At 38.2% G+C, this 22844-nt stretch overlaps 2 protein-coding genes across 2 annotated transcripts; one reads left to right on the top strand and one right to left on the bottom strand.

The window, feature by feature from the left end:
* Window positions 1-1345: 1345 nt before the first annotated feature.
* On the bottom strand, window positions 1346-21655 carry ZNF567 (zinc finger protein 567). The gene is made up of 6 exons (XM_058709381.1): window positions 21521-21655; window positions 20968-21018; window positions 17767-17840; window positions 7301-7427; window positions 6949-7035; window positions 1346-3087 (listed from the first exon to the last, which is right to left on the bottom strand). The coding sequence occupies exons 2-6, from the start codon at window positions 20987-20989 to the stop codon at window positions 1367-1369; spliced, it is 2031 nt and encodes a 676-aa protein (XP_058565364.1). The 5' UTR covers window positions 20990-21018; window positions 21521-21655; the 3' UTR covers window positions 1346-1366.
* On the top strand, window positions 18371-21784 carry LOC131500333 (uncharacterized). The gene is made up of 2 exons (XM_058709485.1): window positions 18371-19854; window positions 19940-21784. The coding sequence occupies exon 2, from the start codon at window positions 21098-21100 to the stop codon at window positions 21782-21784; it is 687 nt and encodes a 228-aa protein (XP_058565468.1). The 5' UTR covers window positions 18371-19854; window positions 19940-21097.
* Window positions 21785-22844: the final 1060 nt, after the last annotated feature.

The raw sequence follows: 22844 nt of genomic DNA, 5'->3' as shown, positions 1-22844 counted from the left end.
TAATCAAGGGCCTTCAGTAAAACTGTTCAAGGTGCTGTTGAACTTACTATTTTCATAGAAAAGATGCTATAGACATTAGTGTTTTAGCAGATTTCCAATTCTAAAACATCAATATCTCTCCAGTGATTTTTCCATTGGGAATTGAGACCCACACTTCCTGAGATAAATATATAAAAGGCTTAGTTGTGTGTGTGTGTGTGTGTGTGTATTTCACAATTCTGTCTAATGTGACTTATATTCCCAAGTTTTACTCATCTTTGTCATTTCTTAACCTCCCTTTCTCTAGTATGAATTCTATGGTGTTAAATAAGGTGTATGCTATGGCTAAAAGTATTCCTATAATCATGACAACTATAGGATTCGTTCCGATATGAATTCTCTAGCTTTGTGTAATTTAAGCCATAGCGAGTCTTTCTAGATTTGTTACATTCAGATATTCATGACTAACAGTCTTCTTACAATTACAATATTATATGGATTTTTTAAAGTAAAATTCTCTAGTTGAATGACTGCTAAAGACCTTTCTCCACATTGCTTACAATCAGAGCTGTTACTTTCCAAAGTTAATCACCTCATATTAAGAAAGGTCTGAGATGTTTGGCAGTATCTACCATAGCTGAAAAAAACTTAACATACACCCTTGGACTGAGTAATTCATCTCACTATAAGATCAACAGAAATATACATACACACATACACAGAATATTTACAGCATTTAGAGCAGTATTTTTATTACAACACAAATTTATAAAAATACAAATATCCATCAAGAGGATAAATAGTGGTATATTCTTAAAATGGAAGAGTATGCACAATGAAAATGAATACATTACTGCCACATGCAATAATGTATGAATCTTAAAAATGTTGAGACAAGACACAAAATAATTCATGATATATGATAAAACATAAAATTTAGACATGCAAAGACTGCTTCATGATGTTATAAGCCAGGGACATGGTAATCTTTGGGGAAATGACAGTTATTCTTTATTCCAGAGCACAAGGAGAAATATATCTCATATTTTCTTTCTTTTATGGAGACTATGGATATTATAGTCATATGGATATTATAACCATTTTGTATCTTGCCTCTGCATATATTATGTAAGCACTTTAAAAAAATAATCTAAGTGAACAGAACTTGAAAACTTAAAAAATTAGCTTCATTTCTGATAAAGTTCGATAACAATGATCATATCCATTACATGTGCTAGTAAACAGCAGACAGTTCTGTGGTTGGTACTTTAACTATTATTACATTTGTGATTAAAATTACCTTATTAAAATGTTTTAGCATGCTTTTTTTTCCTTAAACTAAAGTTTTACAATAACTTGGAAAGGCTTCACAAAGAGATCACATCATTTATTGAATTTCTATGTTTTCTCCCTTGTGAGTTCTCTGATGGACAATGAGGTTTCTCTTATAACTGAAGGACTTACTACACTCATTACAAATATAGGGTTTCTCTCCTGTGTGAGTTCTCTGATGTACAATGAGATTTGTTTTCTGGCGGAAGCACTTCCCACATTCATTACATTTATATGGTTTCTCTCCTGTATGAGTTCTTTGATGATGAATGAGATATGACTTCCTGCTAAAGGCTTTCCCACACTGAGGACATTCGTAGGATTTCTGTCCTGTATGTATTTTTTGATGTACAGTGAGAGTTGCTTTCTGGCGAAAGGACTTCCCACATTCATTACAAATATAGGGTTTCTCTCCTGTATGAATTCTCTGATGCAGATTCAGATTTGTCTTCTGACTGAAGGATTTCCCACATTCATTACATTCATATGGTTTTTCTCCTGTGTGAGTTCTGTGATGATCAATGAGGTATGACTTCATTCTAAAGGCCTTCCCACAGTGAGGACATTCATAGGATTTTTCCCCTGTATGTGTTCTCTGATGTGCCACAAGGGTTGTCTTTTGGCGAAAGGACTTCCCACATTCATTACAAATATAGGGTTTCTCCTCATTATGAGTCTTCTCATGAAGAGCGAGGGTTGTCTTCTGGGAGAACGATTTCCCACATTCATTACAAATATAGGGCTTTTCCCCCGTATGAGTTCTCTGATGTACAGTAAGGTTTGCCTTCTGGTGAAAGGACTTACCACATTCTTTACAAATATAGGGTTTCTCTCCTGTATGAATTCTCTGATGTAGAGAGAGTGTTGTCTTCTGGCGGAAGGACTTCCCACAGTCATTACACTCATATGGTTTCTCTCCTGTATGAGTTCTCTGATGACGTATGAGGTGTGACTTCAATCTGAAGGCATTCCTACACTGTGGACATTCATATGATTTTTCCCCTGTATGTGTTCTCTGATGATCAGTGAGGGCTGTCTTTAGGCGGAAGGACTTACCACATTCATTACAAACAAAGGGTTTTTCTCCTGTGTGAGTTCTTTGATGATCAATGAGATATGACTTCCTTCTAAATGAATTTCCACATTGATGGCACTGATAGGGTTTTTCCTCTGTGTGAATTCCCTGGTGCAGAATCAATACTGACTTCCTGCAGAAGGACTTCCCACATTCAGTGCATGTATGTTTTTTTTCAATATTGGTTGTTCTTCTCCTTTTATTATATTCAGATGGGTTTTCCCTTATGTAAGCTCTATTATGTGTAATTAATTCTCCTTTTTTAAGGAAGGCTTTCTCACAGTCATTATATCCAAATGGCTGTGCTGGAGTTTCCACCTTATGATATTGTATAAGTACGTCATTATGACTGACAACCCTGCCACGCTGATTATGGGATTTGACTCCAGGTTGAGCTGTCTCTGGTTTAGTATTGAGAAGTGATTTCCCATATCCATTATACTCACTAAGTCTCTTTCTTGCAGGACTTATATTACTGATGATTAATTCTGAAACATTTTTAAAAATCTTTCCATGAGTATCATATTCAGGAGGTAGATTTTTTGAATTAATAGGGTTTTTGCTTAAAGTAAATGTCTTTTCATATGCATTACTGTTCTCTTTAATCAGTTTTTTGTGGTTGATGAATACAACTGATCTAGAAAACTTATCTTGGTATTCCTTGAATTTCACTAAAAAGTCTTCATCTCTCCAATTTTCTTCTACAAAAGAATATAATAACAATTTGTGAATCTTCACATATTTGCTATGGAAAGAAATTGTACTGATGTCTAGTATATGAGATCAAAAAAGACCCTGGACAAATTATTCCTTGCCAGGGAAAAGACACAAAACCTAAAGAAAAACTCTGCCTCGGTGTGGACAAGAATGAAAAATTAAGCAATGAACGCTAGTAACTTTTGCACTTTGTATCAGAATTTCATACAGAAAGTTAAATGAATACACCAAGCAGTGAGAAGACAAAGAATGGTGAAAGAGAGACTGATGTTTGGACAGGTGGATTTGGAAGCAATGAAGTGAACCTTTCAAGGGCAGTAAACTTTAAGTAGGATGGACAAGAAAAATTAGTAGAAAAGCTTATTCAAGAAAAATATTACAGGAAGGATTACTTTTGGAGAACACAGATCAGAGCCTATATTTTTATACATTCAGCTCTAGACTGTGAGGCAAAACATTTCCAGTTATTCCACCACCGCCTACTATGTACCCATCAATGGCTCATTAATCTTTCCAAGTATCAAGTAATTTCCTAGTGTTTAAAAGACAACCGTATAGCCTAGGCTCTAATCCTCCATATAATTGGTTATCATTTTCTCCTGTGAGAAAAGAGCTATGAAGACACTTCCAACAGGAACTTTAAAACTGACTAGGAGTATATTTATTGGTGTATTCATTATTGCTATTACTACCAATCCTTTCAGAATGGTTCAATAACAAAAATCTCATGACCATCAATTGTAACTATTTCTTTTCACAGACTTACTTTTTCAGGTTTAAGGAAAAACTGCCACAAGTCTTTCCTCAATATAGTAACTTTTCTTTTTTTTTTTTTTTAAAGGTTTATTTATTTTTGAGAGAGAGAGAGACAGAGAGCAGGGGAAGAATAAAGAGAAAGAGGGAGAGAGAATCCCAAGCAGGCTCCACAATGCCAGCACAGAGCCCAATGTGGGGCTCTATCTCCTGTGAGATCGTGACCTGAGCTGAAATCTAGATTTGGACGCTTAACTGACTGAGCCACCCAGATGCTCATAACTTTTCTTAACTCCAGTTTTCCACATGGTGGACAAGATTACATCTCATTCTAAGTGATTAACTTTAACCTTCATTTCTCTTATATTTTATAGCTATATTTGACTTCTGTTATTTTGCAATCATCCACATCTAGTGAAATAATGTTAAATTTAGGTTCAAAAAATCTATTTCTTCCTTCAGTCCATTACTCTCAACACCAACATATAAGAAATTTCTCCTGTAAACAAAACTTTGAATCACTGAGATTCACTTTTCACATTCAAACAAGTTTTCAGGGTTGTCCACCTATCTGACAACTTTCACACATAAAAGTGAGGCCTCATCTTTTTTGCTTTATAAATATCTCACTTACTCCTAATCACATACTTTGGTTATGTTTTTTTAATCAAGTGCCTTGTCTTCCATTCTTATTTCTACTCAGATTACCTTCAAGAAAATGCTACGTTCCATGATGCCAAAAATCCTTCACTTATTTCCCCCTACCACTTTAAGCACTATTTCTTTATAACTTAAAAATGGTTATGGTCTAGGAAAGTAATTTTAACAAAATATTTTCACAAGCTTAATTGTGTCTTAAATATTTTGTGAAAGATGCAGATTTTGATAGTAATCCTTTTCCATAGAAAGGAATACTTTATTGATTATCTCCTTTGAACTCTTCTGAGTTTACATTAACACTGTATATCCTACCAAGATAGGTAGTGTTTGGTAGCATCCAGCCAATTCCATGTTTATTTATTTTTGACAGAGAGAAAGAGAGAGAGAGAGAGAGAGAGAGAGAGAGAGGGAGAGAGAGAGAGCATGAGCAGGGGAGGGGCAGAGAGAGAGGGAGACACAGAATCCAAAGCAGGCTCCAGGCTCTGAGCTGTCAGCACAGAGCCCAACGCAGGGCTCAAACTCACAGACCATGAGATCATGACCTGAGCTGAAGTCGGCTCAACTGACTGAGACACCCAGGTGCCCCAGAATCCAACAATTTCAATCAGAATCTATACAGCCATGGCCTGAGCAGGTACATCTGGAAGGAGCTTACCACGCTTTGTGAATGGAGCAAAAGCGTAACTTGCCTGTATAGCTTCAAGTTAATGAGCAACTATGGAATATTTAAAATATTATATACTATAGCAAAAAAGATACAGAGGATCTTATCTTTGAATTAAAAAAGCCTTAAGCATAAATCACATATAACTGGGTACCAAATTACATAATTATTTTCAAGAGTTGTGTGTGCCTGAGTTGGTAAGTAGCATGGGAATTCAGAAAATCTATGTGAAGTGGTTAAGGAATAGTTTATGCAGAAGAAATCTCAAGACTTAAAAGATACATAGTATATGGAAGGGAGAACACAACACAATGAACAGTACAAGCATTATGACAAATTACACATGTGTGGAGAACATTGAGGAGACTATATCAAGTGGAAATTACCACAAGTTTTCCATAATGGAGAGAAATAAAGTTGAAAAGACCAGATGAGGGCTTATTATAGTAGTCCTTGAATGAAGAATTTCAATTTCATATAATAATAGGGAACAAGCAATGATATCTCTTGTCAGAAAAGTAACAATATAAATTGAAAGAATTAGGACAAAATTATAGCAAAGCCAAGCTGTAATTATTGTAGTCAAGACATGAAATAAGATAGTTGTTATTTTGTATGAGGTCAGTGAAAAATGAAAATATGGGAAAACGTAAATACATTTCACAGGCTGATAAACATAACACAAATTGTGAAGAGATTCATAAGAGATGATAGAGACAGAGAAAGCTGGTATCATGGTAAAAATAAAATATTTGGAAACAGACAGTGGGGAAGAATTTAAAGGGTAGGAAAGTTTGTGATTTTCATTTCTAACATGTTGTCACAAAATAGGTGAAACAGAGTGCAGAACCCTTGAAGTACTATAGTGAAGGTGGGAGAAATGCACTGAGTATGTCAGTGTTACAGACCTCTACATAAAACAAAGACCTTCCGTCCTCAGAATGGATGAGATTACCATAATTTAAAGGCAGATCCTTTGAAGTCAAATCAGAGAAATAAGACTGAGAGTCTAGTGAAACAACATACATTTAAAAATATATGTATCAATGACCATTATGTACCAGGTATTATCAGGCCAGTGATGAAGAAAATAGACCAACTTGGAAATAATCACTCAGAGAACCAGGATAAGAATAAGTTAATGCTTTACCCAAATGAAGGGTTGATTTCAGGAATGATGATCTGCCATATAAAGTGAACCACAAAAGTTTAATAGAAGAGAATGATAACTGTGGAATTATCAATCTGGGCCAAAACAAGTAAGTTTTAAAATTAACAGCTATATTTGTGGTGAGAAGGGGATCTTAGACTTAGCACAGAAAACAAACCTGAGACAATTAAAAGAAAGAAAAAGAAAAAAATGGAAAGCAACTGAGAAGAAAAACATTAAACAAGAATTTTCTCTCTTATAAAAACAGATTTAAGAATGTTCAAAAGAAAATATACAATGTCAAGAAGAGACTGACGTTAGAAAAAGACACAAAACAAGAAAAAAGATCTAAAAAGAAGGTTTATAATACATTTTGATTAAGAGTGGCAACTATCTTTGATAACATCAAGCAAACTAGAAAAGAATATTATATTGGGAGAGTCGTATTTAAAAGTTTGATTTAAGTTTTGCAGGAATAATGATCATTTCAAAGGTTAGGAGCCTTTAAAAAGACACTCCCACACCAGGTGGCATATTTCGAAGGTGCCACCTACCGCATGACTATTTTAAAATTTATTCTCCATTAGATTTCATCCACCTGAAGAGTCAGAAACTCACCTAAGCAGGTATGACCTGTAAATGATGTCCATGGCTCTTCTCCTCGTTCTAACTTGAGGATCACATCAGGTTTGGTCATGTGACACCCTGACAAAGAAAAATTTGGATTAAGTTGTTTAGGCTTCAATACATTTGAAAAATTAGTAAAGTACATTTTCAATACTGTAAATTAAGATACTTCTTTGTGTAAGAGTAAACTTAACGCCTTGCTCTGGGCAAGTACAAAATTATCCTTTCTGCAAACAAAAAAAGAATCCATCAATCTTATCCCTGAAACACAAGATCACACATAATTCAGGCACTTTGAAAGGAAATGCATGCTACTGAAAGTTGCAAAGAGAGTTTTTCTTACCTACAGAGATGAGGTGGCAATAGTTTTCCAACATCACATCCATGTAGAGAGTCTTCTGAGCAGGATCCAGGTGCTGCCACTCTTCCCGAGAGAAGTCAACAGTCACATCTTTGAATGACACTGATGCCTGCAACGGATTGGAACTGTGATCAGAATAAGCTGACTAGATATTGGGGACTACTTTTGATCTGTTCCTTTGGGGCATTCATATCAATGTAAAAAAAGCTAATCATTTTTGTTTTGTAATTTATATTGTAAGGTAAACAAAAGACAGAAGTACCTGCCACTGAATTTATTTAATAATTCATCACACAAATATTTATGTAAAGTCACTTTGTAACCCCAAACTGCATTAGTTTACTGGAGTGCCAAGACATATAAAACACTGTCCCTGCAGGGGCGCCTGGGTGGCGCAGTCGGTTAAGCGTCCGACTTCAGCCAGGTCACGATCTCGCGGTCCGTGAGTTTGAGCCCCACGTCAGGCTCTGGGCTGATGGCTCGGAGCCTGGAGCCTGTTTCCGATTCTGTGTCTCCCTCTCTCTCTGCCCCTCCCCCGTTCATGCTCTGTTTCTCTCTGTCCCAAAAATAAATAAAAAACGTTGAAAAAAAAAATTAAAAAAAAAAACAAAAAACACTGTCCCTGCATAGCCTCAAAGCCTTCAAGAAAGTATGTTTAAACATACACCTGCTTGAAGGTGTTACAGGTACTACAAGAGAAGAATGCACAAGATGTGATATATTACAAGGGCAACACAATTGAGGAGGTAAAACTTTTCTCTGTCAAGATTAATGTATTATGCAGAAAAAATATGGTTTAAAAATGCATGGGAGCAACTTCTGGCATCCAAAAATAATACAGTCAATTGATCAAGAAAATGATCCCTCAGATAATAATCATTTATACTTAACATAATATATATGTCTGAACACAACATATAACAACTCATAGATGGAACTGTAAGCAATTAAAGCAAGCAAAAATTGAAGGAGAGCTTAACCTTTTTTAAAAAAATTGAATTAATTTTTTTTTTTTTTTTTTTTTTTTTTTTTTTTTACTTGAGAGAGAGAGGGAGAACATGAGCTGGGGAAAGGGGCAGAGTCAGAAAGAGAATCCCAAGCACGCTAAATGTTCAGTGTGGAGCCCGACGCAGGGCTTGATCCCACAACCCTGGAATCATGACCTGAGGTGAAATCAAAAGTCGGATGCTCAACTGACTGAGCTACCCAGGTGCCCCAATGGAGAGCTTATCCTTAAAGGACAGCAACCGTGATGGGTAAGAATTGTTCAACCCATGGCTTTTTTGCATGAAGGTACCAGAAACCCCATAGCTGTTAAGGCAGCTGAGCTCAACATTTAGAAATAAATTCTTGAAGTGAGAGAACTATAGAAAGGATGAGAACCAAAATCTGAGTATAAACACTGCCAGAACACCACATTGATAATTAAACTAAGCAATTGTTGGAGACATCAGAGAGAACTTAGGAAAAAGCAGACAGAAAGATACCAAAAAAGAGTTTTGAAAAATAGAAGTGCATCTAGTGAGATTCTGAGATTTTGCCATTTTTTTTTTTTACAAAAAAAATTTTTTTAACGTTTTATTTATTTTTGGGACAGAGAGAGACAGAACATGAACGGGGGAGGGGCAGAGAGAGAGGGAGACACAGAATCGGAAGCAGGCTCCAGGCTCTGAGCCATCAGCCCAGAGCCCGACGCAGGGCTCAAACTCACGAACCGCAAGATCGTGACCTGAGCCGAAGTCGGACGCTCAACCGACTGAGCCACCCAGGCGCCCCTGAGATTTTGCCATTTTTGATTACCAGTATTATACAACCTGATCATAGCACAAGCAGAAGAAAACTGAAGTCTTACTGGATTGAGGTGTCAGAAGTTGCAGCTCACAAAGCAGCAGGAAGTATAAGGAGTAGAACACTGGAAGAAACAGGCCTACCAAAAGTAAGTCCCAAAATCTAAGTATAAACTCTCACCAATTCCTTAACTGAGAGCTAATATATATGAACACAAGGAGAACCTATCTCCCCTCACCTAAGGGGGCCAGGGTCAAAAGCAGCAGCTGGAAGCTTAAAGAACTGAGCTGACATATCAGCTGCTTCATACTTGGGGTTGGTGCAGAGTTTAAAGTATCAGATTACTATATTATTCATGATATCCAGATTTCTAGTAAAAATTACTAAATATGCAAACAAAACAAGGGAGAATGTGACTCATATTCAGCAAAAGCCAGTCACAGAAATTAATCCCTAGTGGGTCCCAATGTTGGATTTTGCCAAAAAAAAAAACACCAAAAAAAGCTTCAAAGCAGCTGCTCTTAATGTCTTCAAAGAACTAATGGAAAACCTGGGCATAGAAATAGATACAACTAAAAAGTCAATAGAGGAGGGGTGCCTGGGTGGCTCAGTTGGTGAGTGTCCAACTCTTGATTTTTAGCTCAGGTCATGATCTCACAGTCATGGAATCAAGCCCTGTGTCATGATGAGTGTCCACCCTGCTTGGGCTTCTCTCTCTTCCTCTCTCTGCCCCTCTTGCATTGGCATTCTCTGTCTCTCTCAAAATAAATAAATAGAACATTAAAATAAATAAATAAATAAATAAACAAAAAGTCAAGAGAAGAATGAAAATGAGCCATTAACATGTATTTGATTGATACAAAATACAACAGTATATACGAAGAGATGAATAAAAACAGATTAGGAGGAAACTTAAATGCACATTAGTAGGTGCAAGAAGCCCATCAGAAAAGTCCGTATAATTCCAACTATATGACATTCTGGAAAGGCAAAACTCTGGAGACAGTAAAAAAGGAAGGGACAAAAAGGTGTAGCCCTAAAAGTTTTAGGGCACTAAAACTATTCTGTATAATACTATAATGGCAGAATGTCATATATTTGCCAAAATCTATTGGACTTTGGAATTATGTATCAATGTAGGTTCATTGTAATGAATGTACACTCTGGTGCAAGATATTGATAATGGGGAGGCTATTAATCATGTATGGGGGCAGACGGTAGTGGAAACTCTACAATTTTGTCATGAACCTAAAACTGCCTTGAAATATAAAGTATATTTAAAAGGATTAAAAACAGGGGCGCCTGGGTGGCGCAGTTGGTTAAGCGTCCGACTTCAGCCAGGTCACGATCTCGCGGTCTGTGAGTTCGAGCCCCGCGTCAGGCTCTGGGCTGATGGCTCGGAGCCTGGAGCCTGTTTCCGATTCTGTGTCTCCCTCTCTCTCTACCCCTCCCCCGTTCATGCTCTGTCTCTCTCTGTCCCAAAAATAAATAAAAAACGTTGAAAAAAAAAATTTAAAAGGATTAAAAACATAGGTTAAGCATTTGGAAAACAAAACAGCAAAATGGCAGCCCTAAATCCATTTACCTCTAATTGTATTAAATATAAATGGACCAAACATTCCAATAAAATGACCAAGATATTAGAATGCATGAAAAAGCAAGATTTAATATAATTCTGAGACATATTTTATTTTTTAAAGTTTATTTATTTATTTTGAGACACAGAGAGAGAGAGAGAGAGAGCAAGCACATGCACTTGTACAACTGGGGAAGGGGCAGAGAGAAAGGGAGAAAAACCCAAGCAGGCTTCACATCCAGCTCAGAGCCTGACACAGGGCTCAATCTTATGAACCATGAGATCATGACCTGAGCTGAAATCAAGAATAGGAAGCTTAACCAACTGAGCCACTCAGGCGACCCTACAAGAGACATATTTTAAATACCATAGACACAAATAGGCTGAAAGTAAAGGATGGAAAATGACATACAAACACTACACATGGGAAAGCTGAGCAATGTTACTACTGCAGACAAAGAGAGGCATTTTATATTGATGAAAAAGTAAATACACCAGGAAAATAGAACAATTACAAATGTATATGTATTTATTTTATTTTTTTAAATTTTTTTAACGTTTATTTATTTTTGAGACAGAGAGAGACACAGCATGAATGGGGGAGGGGCAGAGAGAGAGGGAAACACAGAATCGGAAGCAGGCTCCAGGCTCCAAGCCATCAGCCCAGAGACCGACGCGGGGCTTGAACCCGTGGACCGCGAGATCGTGACCTGAGCCGAAGTCGGACGCCCAACCGACTGAGCCACCCAGGCGCCCCACAAATGTATACGTATTTAAATAACAAGAGTTTCAAAAAACATAAAGCAAAAATTGACAAAAGTAAAATGAGACTTAAAAAAGTCCAAAACCATAGCTGATGTAAATGTTTGTCAGTAAAAAGGGGAGGAAAATCTGGACAGACTTATATCCAACATGGGGCTCCAATTTACAACCCTGAGATCAAGAATCACATACTCCAGTGACTGAGTCAGTCAGGTGCCCCTGTAGAGCACCATTAATAATCTTCCAACACTGTCATTTAGAACCTGTTTAGACATGTTAGGTGTTTTACATTTCCAGGTTAATTTTAGAATCAACTTATCAATCTTTATAAAACAACTTACTTAGATTTTGATTGAGTTTTGAAAGACTTTATAAATTGGTTGGAGATAACAGATATGTTAACAGTTAGTAGGTCTTCCAATCCATGGATGCTTATTTAGGTCTTCTTAAATTTCTCTCAGCAGTGTTTTGTAGTTTTCAGTGTACAGGTCTTGTAAATGTTTTGTTAATTTTATTCTTTAAACTCATTTTCAAATTTTTGTTGTTAGTATATAAAAATAGAATTGATTTTTGTATTTTGATATAAGTGACCTTGCTGAATTCACTTTTTATTTCTAGTACTTTTTTTTTGTAAATTCCTTAATACTTCCTACATAACCTGGTCATATTATCTGCAAATACAGTTTACCTTCTCCCTTTCTAGTCTATATACCTCATATTTCTTTTTCATTCTTTATGCATCATCTACAGTGTTGATAGAAGCGTTAAAGTAGACATCCTTGTCTTGCTCCTGATCTTAGGAGGGAAAACAGTCGTTCACCATTAAGTATGATGTTAGCCATAAATTTCATTAATTTTATGAAAATTTTCTTTTTGGTTATTCTTTGACCCAAAATTGATTACTCAGAAGTAGTATATTGTTGGGGCGTCCAACTGCGGCTCAGGTCATGAGCTAGCGGCTTGTGGTTTGAGCCCTATGTTGGGCTCTGTGCTGACAGCTCAGAGCCTGGAGCCTGCTTCAGATTCTGTCTCCCTCTCTCCCTACCCCTTCCCCACTCACACTCTCTCAAAAATAAATAAACATTTTTTAAAAAATTAGCATATTGTTTAATTTCCAAACATTTGGGCCTAGTCTAGGTATGTTATTTTTATTGACATCTAATTTAATTCAATTGTGGTTAGAGAAGATGCTCCATATGATTTCTTTTTATTGAGATTTGCATATATTCTGTCTTAGTGTATAGCATATTTGCTCTGGAAAAACATGTGTTGTGAGATTACAAAAAGTGATGCTCTACAGGAGTACCACTCAGTCAGTGGAGCATGTGATTCTTGATCTTGGGGTTGTTAGTTGGAGCTCTACATTGGGTGTAGAGGTTACTTAAAAGTAAAAAATGTTTAAAAAGGACAAACTATATACTATCTACAAGAGGCTCACTATAAATGTGAAAACATAGGAAGGTTAAAGTAAAAGGATGGAGGGGCACCTGGGTGGCTTAGTCAATTAAGCGTCCAACTCTTGGTTTGGGCTCAGGTCATGATCTCACAATTTGTGAGTTTGAGCCCTACATCGGCCTCTATGCTGACCCTGCAGAGTCTGCTTGATATTCTCTCCTCCACTCTCTCTGCCTCTACCCCACTTGCTCTCTCTCTCTCTCAAAATAAGTAAACTTAAAAAATTTTAAAAAGGATGGAAAACATGTATACCGTGTAAATACTAATCATAAGAAAGCTAAATTGGCTATAATATCAAACAATACAAATTTCAGCACAAAGAATATTATCAGGGATTAAATAAGGCATTTCAAAATAACAGAGGGGATCAATTCATGAGAGAATGTAACAATTCTAAATGTGAACACACCTAAAAACAGAACTTAAAAATACATTAAGTAAAAACTGATAGAAAAGGAAAAACAGACAAAACCAAAATTATAACTGAAGATTTCAACTTTCTTCTCTCAGTGATTGCTACACAAATAGACTGAAAATCAATAAGGATACAGAAGTTTTGGGGCACCTGGGTGGTTCAGTCAGTTAACAGTCTGACTTCAGCTCAGGTCATGATCTCACTGCTTGTGGGTTCAATCCCTACATTGGGCTCTGGGTGACAGCTCAGCGCCTAGAGACTGCATCCGATTCTGTGTCTCCTTCTCTCGGCTACTCCTCTACTCATGCTGTCTCTCTCTCTCAAAACTAGAAAATGACTTAATTAAACCCAAAGTATTGAGAAAAAAAAAAAGGAAACAAAAAAGATGTGAAGAAAGAGGAAATAGAAAAACAATGGAGTAAACCAATGAAACCCAAAGCTGGTACTTCGAAATGACAAATGAAATTGGTAAAACTCTAGGCAACTGACCAAGGAAAAGAATAAGACACAAATTATCAACAGCAGAAATGAAAGAGGGGCATTGCTACAGATCACACAAATATCAAAAGGATAAAAAGAGTGTATTTTTGACAACTTTGTCAATAAATTTGACAAATTCCTTGAAAGATACAAACTAGAAAAGCTCACTGAAGAAAACACCCTGATAACCTGAATATCCCTAATTCTACCAAGGAAATTGAGCTGCTAGTTAAACCCGTTCCCACAAAAAAATCTCCAGGTTAACATGGCTTCACTGGTGAATTCTTCTTTTTTAAAATATATTATTATTATTACTTATTCATTTTCAAGTTAGCTAACATACAGTGTAGTTATGTAGTGGCTTCAGGAGTAGAACCCAGGTATTCATCTCTTATATGACACCCAGTGCTCATCTCAATAAGTGTCCTCCTTAATGCCCATCATCCATTTAATCCATTTCCCCACCCACCTCCCCTCCAGCAACTCTCAGATTGTTCTCTGTATTTAAGAGTCTTTTATGGTTTCCCTCCCTGTTCTTATTTATTTATTAAAAAAATTTTTTTTAATGTTTTATTTTTGAGAGAGAGAGAAACAGAGCATGAGCAGGGGAGGGGCAGAGAGAGAGGGAGACAGAATCTGAAATAGGCTCCAGGCTCTGGCCTGTCAGCACAGAGCCCGATATGGGACTCAAACTCACAAACCACGAGATCATGACATGAGCCAAAGTTCGACACTTAACCCACTGAGCTACCTGGGCGCCCCTGTTTTTATTTTTTAATTTTTTTTTTTTTTTTTTTTTTTTTAAATTTTTTTTTTTCAACATTTTTTATTTATTTTTTGGGACAGAGAGAGACAGAGCATGAACGGGGGAGGGGCAGAGAGAGAGGGAGACACAGAATTGGAAACAGGCTCCAGGCTCCGAGCCATCAGCCCAGAGCCCGACGCGGGGCTCGAACTCACGGACCGCGAGATCGTGACCTGGCTGAAGTCGGACGCTTAACCGACTGCGCCACCCAGGCGCCCCTATTTTTTAATTTTTAAAGATTTATTCACTGGTGATTTCTAACAAACACTTTAAGAAGAAATAGTGCCAATTTACACAAATTCTTTTAGAAAATAAGAGCGTATACTTCCCAACTTATTTTAAAAGAATTATCCTGATATGAAAACTAAACAAAGGTGTTACAAGAAAAAATATAGACCAAATTCTTTATGAACCACAAACAACTCCTTAACAATGTACTATATTAGCAAATTCATCAAACATTACATAAGTGGAATTTATCCTAGAGCTAGAGCTTCTAAGTTGGCTGAACACTTCAAAATCAATATAATTCATGGTGGTAATAGAAAAAAGAGAAAGGGCACCTGAGTGGTTCAGTCGGTTAAGTGTCCAACTTTGGCTCAGGTCATAATCTCATGGTTTGTGAGTTTAAACCCCGCATTGGGCTCTGTGCTGTCAGCTCAGAGCCTGGAGCCTGCTTCAGATTTCTCTCTGCCTGCCCTGCTCCTATGCTCTCTCTCTCTCTCTCTCAAAAATAAATAAACATTAAAAGAGAGAGAGAGAGAGAGAGAGAGAAAAGCCAAATAATGGGGAATAACCAATAGATGAAGAAAAACTTTTGAAAAAATTCAGCACCTTCTCATGATAAAAACTATCAGCAAACTGTAACTTCTTTAACCTGATAAATCAATGCAAAATCTATAGCTAATATCATACTTAATAGTGAAACTCTGAATCCCTTTCCCCTAAGGCAGGAACAAGGCAAAAATGTCTGTTCTCACCATTTCTATTCAACATTATACTGAAGGTTCTAGACAATGCAGTAGATGCACAGTTTGAAAAGCAAGAAGGCAAAGTCATTATTTACATATGACATGCTTATCTATGTAGAAAATCCTAAAGAATACAAAAAATTACTAGAACTAATAAGTGACTTTAGAAAGATTGCAGGTCAATATACAAAAATCAATTGTGTTTTCATATATTAGCGGTGAACAGTGAAAATTTGAAATAAAAATGAATAGCATTTACAATAGCATAAAAAAAATACCCAGGGATTAATATAACAAAACGTGTAAGACTGTACACTGAAAACAACAAAACATTACTGAGAGAATTTAAAGATCTTAAATAAAAGGAGATGTACATCATATTCGTGAATTGGAAAACCATTATCATTGATTACTATTATTGAATTTAAACTGTTAATATTTTAACATCTTCCACTCCCCTAAAGGGCTATCTTTATACATTCTTCTAATGTGCTTTAGTTCTGATGCTATAAAAAGTATAAGGTTAACAGTCACCGATTAATGTTATAAGTACAGAGTTTCTGTCTGGGATGATGAAAAAGTTCTGGAAATACATAGTGGCACTGGTTACACAACGCTGAATGTATTTCATGGGGCTAAACTATACACTCAACAATGGCTAAAATGGTGAAATTTTACACTACGTATATTTTACTACACACACACACACACATACACACACACACACACACAGTTAAACAGAAAAGCGTAAGAAACACAAAGATCCATAAGTGAGCAGTGGGGTGAGCACTTGGAGGACTGGAAAAGGAGCAAAGGTGTTATATGGGAAAACAAGTGACCAGGATATGAGAGAGGCACTCAAAATAAAGATATCAAGGGAGATGAAGGCAACTGTGGTATAAGGAATAAAATCACCACTAAATTGCATAGTGGAAGAGAGACATTTATTTAACTCAAGCTAGCTATATTAGCAGGTGGGTATGGGACTGGGGCCAAAAGCAGATAGAAAACAAAACAAAAAAGAACACGATGGGAAGTAGATAATGAGATAAATCTTGGGCATGTGCCTGAAGTATCTGTGGAATATGCAGGTGGTGATTTTTAGTTGGAGATTGGATATGGTTTTGACACTCAGAACAGAGGTTTAGGTTTACAGTTATGTGAGCATTAGAATAACGGTGGTAGACTGTGAATAGGAACAGGGAAATGAAAAAAGAAGAGAACCAATAAAGAATCTGGAGTTCAGGGGTGCCTGGGTGGCTCAGTTGGTTTAAGTGTCTGACTTCGGCTTAGGTCATGATCTCACTGTTTGTGGGTTCGAGCCCCATCAGGCTCTGTGCTGACAGCTCAGAGCCTGGAGCCCACTTCAGATTTTGTGTGTGTGTGTCTCTCTCTCTCTGCCCTTCACACTCTTCTCTCTCAAAAATAAATAAACATAAAAAATTATAATAATAAAAGATTCTGGAGCACAGTAGTATTTAAGAGGTCCAGATATAAAGATGACATTTCTGAAAGAACCAAGAGATAACACCATCTTTGAAACCAAGGGCAGGATATTTCAAGAACTATACTTGTAATTCAGTATGGTGATCCAAGCATATATATTTACTTCCCCTGCATCCAAATATAAAATTAGAGAAGTTTAAAAATAGGAACATCATTAGCATAATGGGGGAGTGTTATTGGCAGGCCGTGGATTTTTAGGAATTGTTAGCAGCTATGGGCAAAACTGGAGGATCAGACAGGAGAAAAGCAAGATTCTCTGTTCTTTGTACAATTTGCCAAGCATAACTCTTTTCTTAAAGCCTCAAGACAATAGTCCTTGCTACTTACTAAAAGCAACATCAATTCCATCTCCATCTTGACTGTTTTTATTTAAACAAGCAAAGTTCATGCAGTAATATATTCTCATTTGAGGAAATGCATTTTTGTCCCAGCTCTGCTTCTGGGAGAAGACAAAGAAAGATGTTTAATGATAAACCCACTTAATGTGTGAAAATTAGTTAAAATTAGAAGGAGCATTTGTGGAAGGAAAAGGCTTATCTCGCCAATATGGAAAGAAATGGGGACACTTTCCTGAAGGGGAAGATAGGCAGGAGGATTTAGTACAAGAAAGGCAAATGCTCAAATATCCTTAAAAAAAAATAAAAAAAAATAAAGATTATTTTGGGAAAGAGAGAGGAACCATCACCTCACCTGAGCCATGGTTTTGAGATTTGCAAGAGGTGACCAGTCTTCCTTTGGGTTCCTCTTTGGAAAAGAGGCAGTTCCTAAGAAGGCAAAGCCAAGATGAAAAGAAGCCAAAATGACACTATACACGACTTATAGCTCTCTTATGACTTAAGTCTCAATTGAAATCGCCTCCATTTCCCTTGCTTTGGCCTTTGACCACTCTGCACATTCCACATAATTTACAGGAAGGAGAATAAGCTAGACAAATCTTATTTTATCCCAAAATCCAGAGATAGAGGCTCTTGGGCAAGAAGTTAGATTTTGGGCAAGTTCCCCTCCTTTCTAGCACTAATTTTTCTCTCTTAGCAGCCTACCTTCAAGCTGCTCTCCAGAAGGCTCTACCATTTACACTATCACCAGCAATATATGAGAATATACTGATACACCTTGATAAATGCTACCGATACCAACTTCTTGATGCATGCCTATCTAATAGGTAGAAATTGTGGTTCTGGGTTTTATTTTTCCTATTATAAGAGAAAATAAGCTTCTTTTCATAAGTTTAAAAAACATCCTTAGTTTCTCATCTGTTAATGGTCTCTTATAATTCTTTCACTTTTCTATTAGATTTTTATTTTCTAGATTGGTTATCAGATCTTTTTTTAAAGGAAGGAAGTACTGTATTCACTTCAAATAATTTAGAGTTTCTCATTTGACTTTGTTTTTGCCATGCAAAAATAACTTATAGCAGGGGTGCCTGGGTGGCTCAGTCGGCTAAGCGTCCAACTATTGATCTCAGCTCAGGTCTTGATCTCACGGTCATGAGTTCAAGCCCTGCACTGAGCTCTGCAATGGGCATGAAGCCTACTTAAATACAAAAAAAACCCCAAAAAACCCAAAAACTTTCAACAGATTATTGGCCATTGGTTTAATACTGTCAGGTGTTCAATAATCTACTGTTTCCTCCACTCATCAAAACTGCCATCTTTATTGCTTCTTGGTCTTTTGGCTAAGATCAAGTATAACCATATACCTTACTTCCTTTATATATCTGAGTAGGTCTGGATTTTATATTTAGTTTTACTGATCTGTTCATTTAATTGCAAAGATGACTCGGCAGTTATTAGTTTTAAAACATATTTTAGTATCAGCTAGAGCTACTTCCCCCTTCATTATTTTCTTTCAGAATTTTTGGCTTATTCATATTCTCATAATAACTTTCACTCTTAGAAATTTCTCGTAGAAAATTCAAAATTTTTACTGAAAATTTAATGGAATTGCATGAAATGTTAGGGAGTTTTGACACTTTGTCACATGTCTTCCTGTTCTTTTATTCAAGTCTTATTTTTTGAGTCCCTTAGAAACATTAAAAGAATTCTTTTACTTACACATTATGAAATTCTTTGTATCTCATATTTTTGATGACCATTGGTCATTTTCCATAGTTTTCTGATACATATATATACACATAAGCACACATATATAAATGAAGCTTATTGATTTGTCAGTGATTTTTCCAACAAACCTCTGAATTTTCTAATTGTTGTCACTGTTTATAACAGCATGGTAACTTATAAATTTTTCTCTCAGTCTCAGCAGATGTTCCAAAGATGGTGAGGAAAGCAAGCTTCTAAGTGTCCCTCATTCTAAAATAAAGTCTTATAAAAAACATAAAGTTTTGCTACCATTAATTTAACTCCTACGTTGTCTAAGAGAGTAAACTATTTTTTAGGACATAGTTTTCCAGGCGAAGAAAAGTGGGTGCTTTCTTATAAGAAACAAGGGGCCCCTCAGATGCTGATGTCACTGGGAAACAAAGTGGTAAAGAGAGTTTTGGGGAAAAATGTACATATTTCAGGATTTGAGAGGGCAAAGTGACTAAGGGGCTAATTCTCACCTGAGCTCTAGATGGGCAACCCATGGATGGAGCCTGCCTGGAATGGCTTGGATTCTCTTGTCCAAGAGGACTCACTGGAGAGACAACAAGACCCACCAGAGCAGGTGGCCAACTGCATGCCCAGAGGAAACATTGAGAAGACAGCTGGAGAAGTGGCTGTACCCATAAGAAGGGAAGTGTATCTGGAAGTTCCCAGCAGTGGGTTCTCTCAGAAGGTAAGAGATGACTTACAGTAAATTATAATGGTACCAATCATGTTAGCCTCTTCTTGTCCCTAACTTCTTGTCTCTTGCTTTCCAGCTCCCAATCCATTCCAGCCAGAGACTACCCACCTAGAGGAAGTAGAGACAAAATAGAGGTTGAAGAATTAGAGAAGAAGCTGATCATGTACCCTTTTCCCAGGCAGGCTTCCAGTAGGAGGGAGGGTTTTTATTTAAAACAAGTTTGAAGTATTGGTGTCTATAGTGAATGTTTTTTAAAATATTCATTTGTTTATTTTTTTGAGAAGGAAAGAGAGAGCAAGCCAGGAAGGGGCAGAGAGAGAGGGAGAGAGAAATCTTAACCAGGATCTGCACTGTCAGCAGAGAGCCCAAGGTGGAGCTCGAACCCACAAACTGTGAGATCGTGAACTGCACTGAAACCAAGAATCGGATGCTCAACCAACTGAGCCACCTAGGCGCCCCTATAGTGAATATTTTATTTAACTAGTTAAATAGTTATTATGAGACTGGTCTTGTATTTAAATGTTCAACAGATTCAGTCTTCAGAATGAGCAAAGAAATTACTCAATCTGTCTCGCAATGCATCCAGCAGTAGCAGGGAAAAAAGGGGATTCACCCAAATAGAAACTTTGAGTGGCAGTTAGGGGAGAAATTTTTTGTGTCTTGCCCAATTTTTTATGGTGTCCTACTCATTTCAACATACCAATCATTAGTCAGTGTGGGGTTTCCCAATATACAATCCTACCATCTGAAAATTATTTTTATTTTACTTCCTCCTCTCCATCAAAAAAAAATCTCTATTTCACTTATCCAGTTGCCATAGAGTGAAATCTATAAGCATATAAAATGCCAGTATTCAGATAATCGAAACAATACATATTTAACTGGTCATGCATCCAATTTCTCAAGCGCTCCATCTCAGTCACATAATAACATTCACGATTTACTGCGGATTGTACACACAAGATACTTTAAAAATTAGACAAAGACACAGTTATATTGCCCACGACACAATCACAATCCCATAGGCACATCACAGGCATAATCTCACAGAGCCCATAACATACTTTACACAAAATAGCAAAATTTTACTCACAAACCCCTTACTATCGTCTCTCCAAAGTCGCATGCAGTCTCAAAAACACATCAACTCGCATCCTATTTGAAAAATTAGACAAACACAGAGACTTTATCACTTTCCAAACAACTGGTTCCACAACGTCACACGGAGTAACACATGCCCAAGCTGCACAAGAACGGGCACAAAAAGCTACACGAACTGAATGCCCGTGTGTGCCAGGCCGCACTCCGAAAGCTGGGGTTTCCTCACGGTGCGGGGCGGGGGTGGGGGACAAAATTCCTGCCCTCCCCAAGCTCACACCAACTCGGGCTTCCAGTTCCCTCTTCGGCGCTGTCCAGCCTGGACTACCGGTTCCCTCTAGGACGCTCCCTGGCCCGGGCTCCCTATTCCCTTCTCGGCGTTCCCGGCCCTGGCTCCTTCTGCTTAGGTTCTCGCCTCCCTCCCGTTCTCTCTAGGGCCCAGAACTCTTGCCTTCTTCCCCGGCCTTCCTGGCCAGGTTCCCGCCTCCCTCCTCTGCATTCCCCCCCAGGTCCCGCCATCACCCGCCTCCACCGCCTCGGTAGGACCCACCAGCCTCACCTTCGACCACTGGCCAGCGGTCTGCGCCTGCGTACTCCCGCGCAAGCTGTACCTCCCAAGTGTCTCTGCGGCTCAGTCTTTGAAGCCGCAGCCTCCTTGCGCGCGCTCGACATCCGGGCTTTTCCAGCCTTGAACTACATTTCCCAAAGCCCCTGTGCAGCTTTTCAAAAGAACTTTGAGCCCTGGGTCCTCTCTGGTTATCCCTCCAAGTCTTCGCGCTCCGAGTGGCCGCCGGAGTCTGGGCGTGGCGGGCGCGCCCAGTGAGGAAGCCCCGAGCCCCCAAAGTGCAGACAGGGCGCGTTGAGCCTGGAGCTCAGGCCTGTGTATGGGTGTTTGTGTGTGAGCGTTTGTGGCGGTGACGAAGACGAATGAGAGTGTGGGCGGTGCTGAGGCCGTGACAGGTGTGTGATTGTGCGTGTACGTCCCAACGCGGATGCGGAACGTTTGGGGTGACTGGTCCGCTGTTGTGTGAGGCACGTGACACTGTGGGGTTTGAGACCGCCCATCATAAGACAGTGCTGTTACCTAATGTGATGGAAGAAGCTTTTAATGCTCTGACTGGTACGAGTTCGGTTGTGTAATGGCATAGAGCTTCATTTCTTCAGTTCTGGGTTTAACGTCGGGACTGAGGGGGTCTTTTGAAGACCTTTTTGAGAGTATATCTGCGCTTGTGAAGACTGCGATGCCTGTATTAACCTGAGTCGCCCTTGGACTAAAGCATGGTCTCAGTTGCCTTCGTCAGGGCACCGCCCCCCCCCCCCCCCCCCCCAACGTCCAGTGCCTAGCTTCCTGCTTAACACAGTGGGGTATCAGTAAAGTGAGTGTTGCCCATCTAGGGGCCTATTTTAGGTTCTAACCTTTTTTAGGATCTGTATTCCTGGGTTCCCTGCTGCTTTTTTTTTTTTTTCTCTTGCTTTACAGCCATGGACCCCAGCTGCAGAGAAATGGTCACCAAAGGGAGTCCGATATTTGAGTGGTAGTGTAAAGTTACATGCAAGCAAAAAAGCACAAACCAGTTTTTGGAATGAAATTTTAGAATTGGAAGAGTCCTTTAGGCAGAGTTTGGAGAGCCTAGGAGTACCATTCCTTCCTTAGAGGATCTCCCTTGAGAGCTGAGGTCAAGTTCCATGTTTTAGAACCACATCATTCCCAAAGCTGTCTCCCCAGGAAACTTGCTGTGAACTTGGAAAGTTTTCAGCCCTGGTATCAGTGACCCTGGCTTTTCCCTTTGATGCTAAAAAGGATTAGCAGTACTCCCCATCTCCCTTTTACTTCTGTCCAGTATGTGTGTGACAGATGGTGAGAGATTGTGTGGTGTTGAAGA

This window comes from Neofelis nebulosa, chromosome 17, assembly GCF_028018385.1.
Source record: "Neofelis nebulosa isolate mNeoNeb1 chromosome 17, mNeoNeb1.pri, whole genome shotgun sequence".
Lineage (NCBI taxonomy): Eukaryota > Metazoa > Chordata > Mammalia > Carnivora > Felidae > Neofelis > Neofelis nebulosa.
This window is presented reverse-complemented; position numbering and strand designations above follow the sequence as displayed.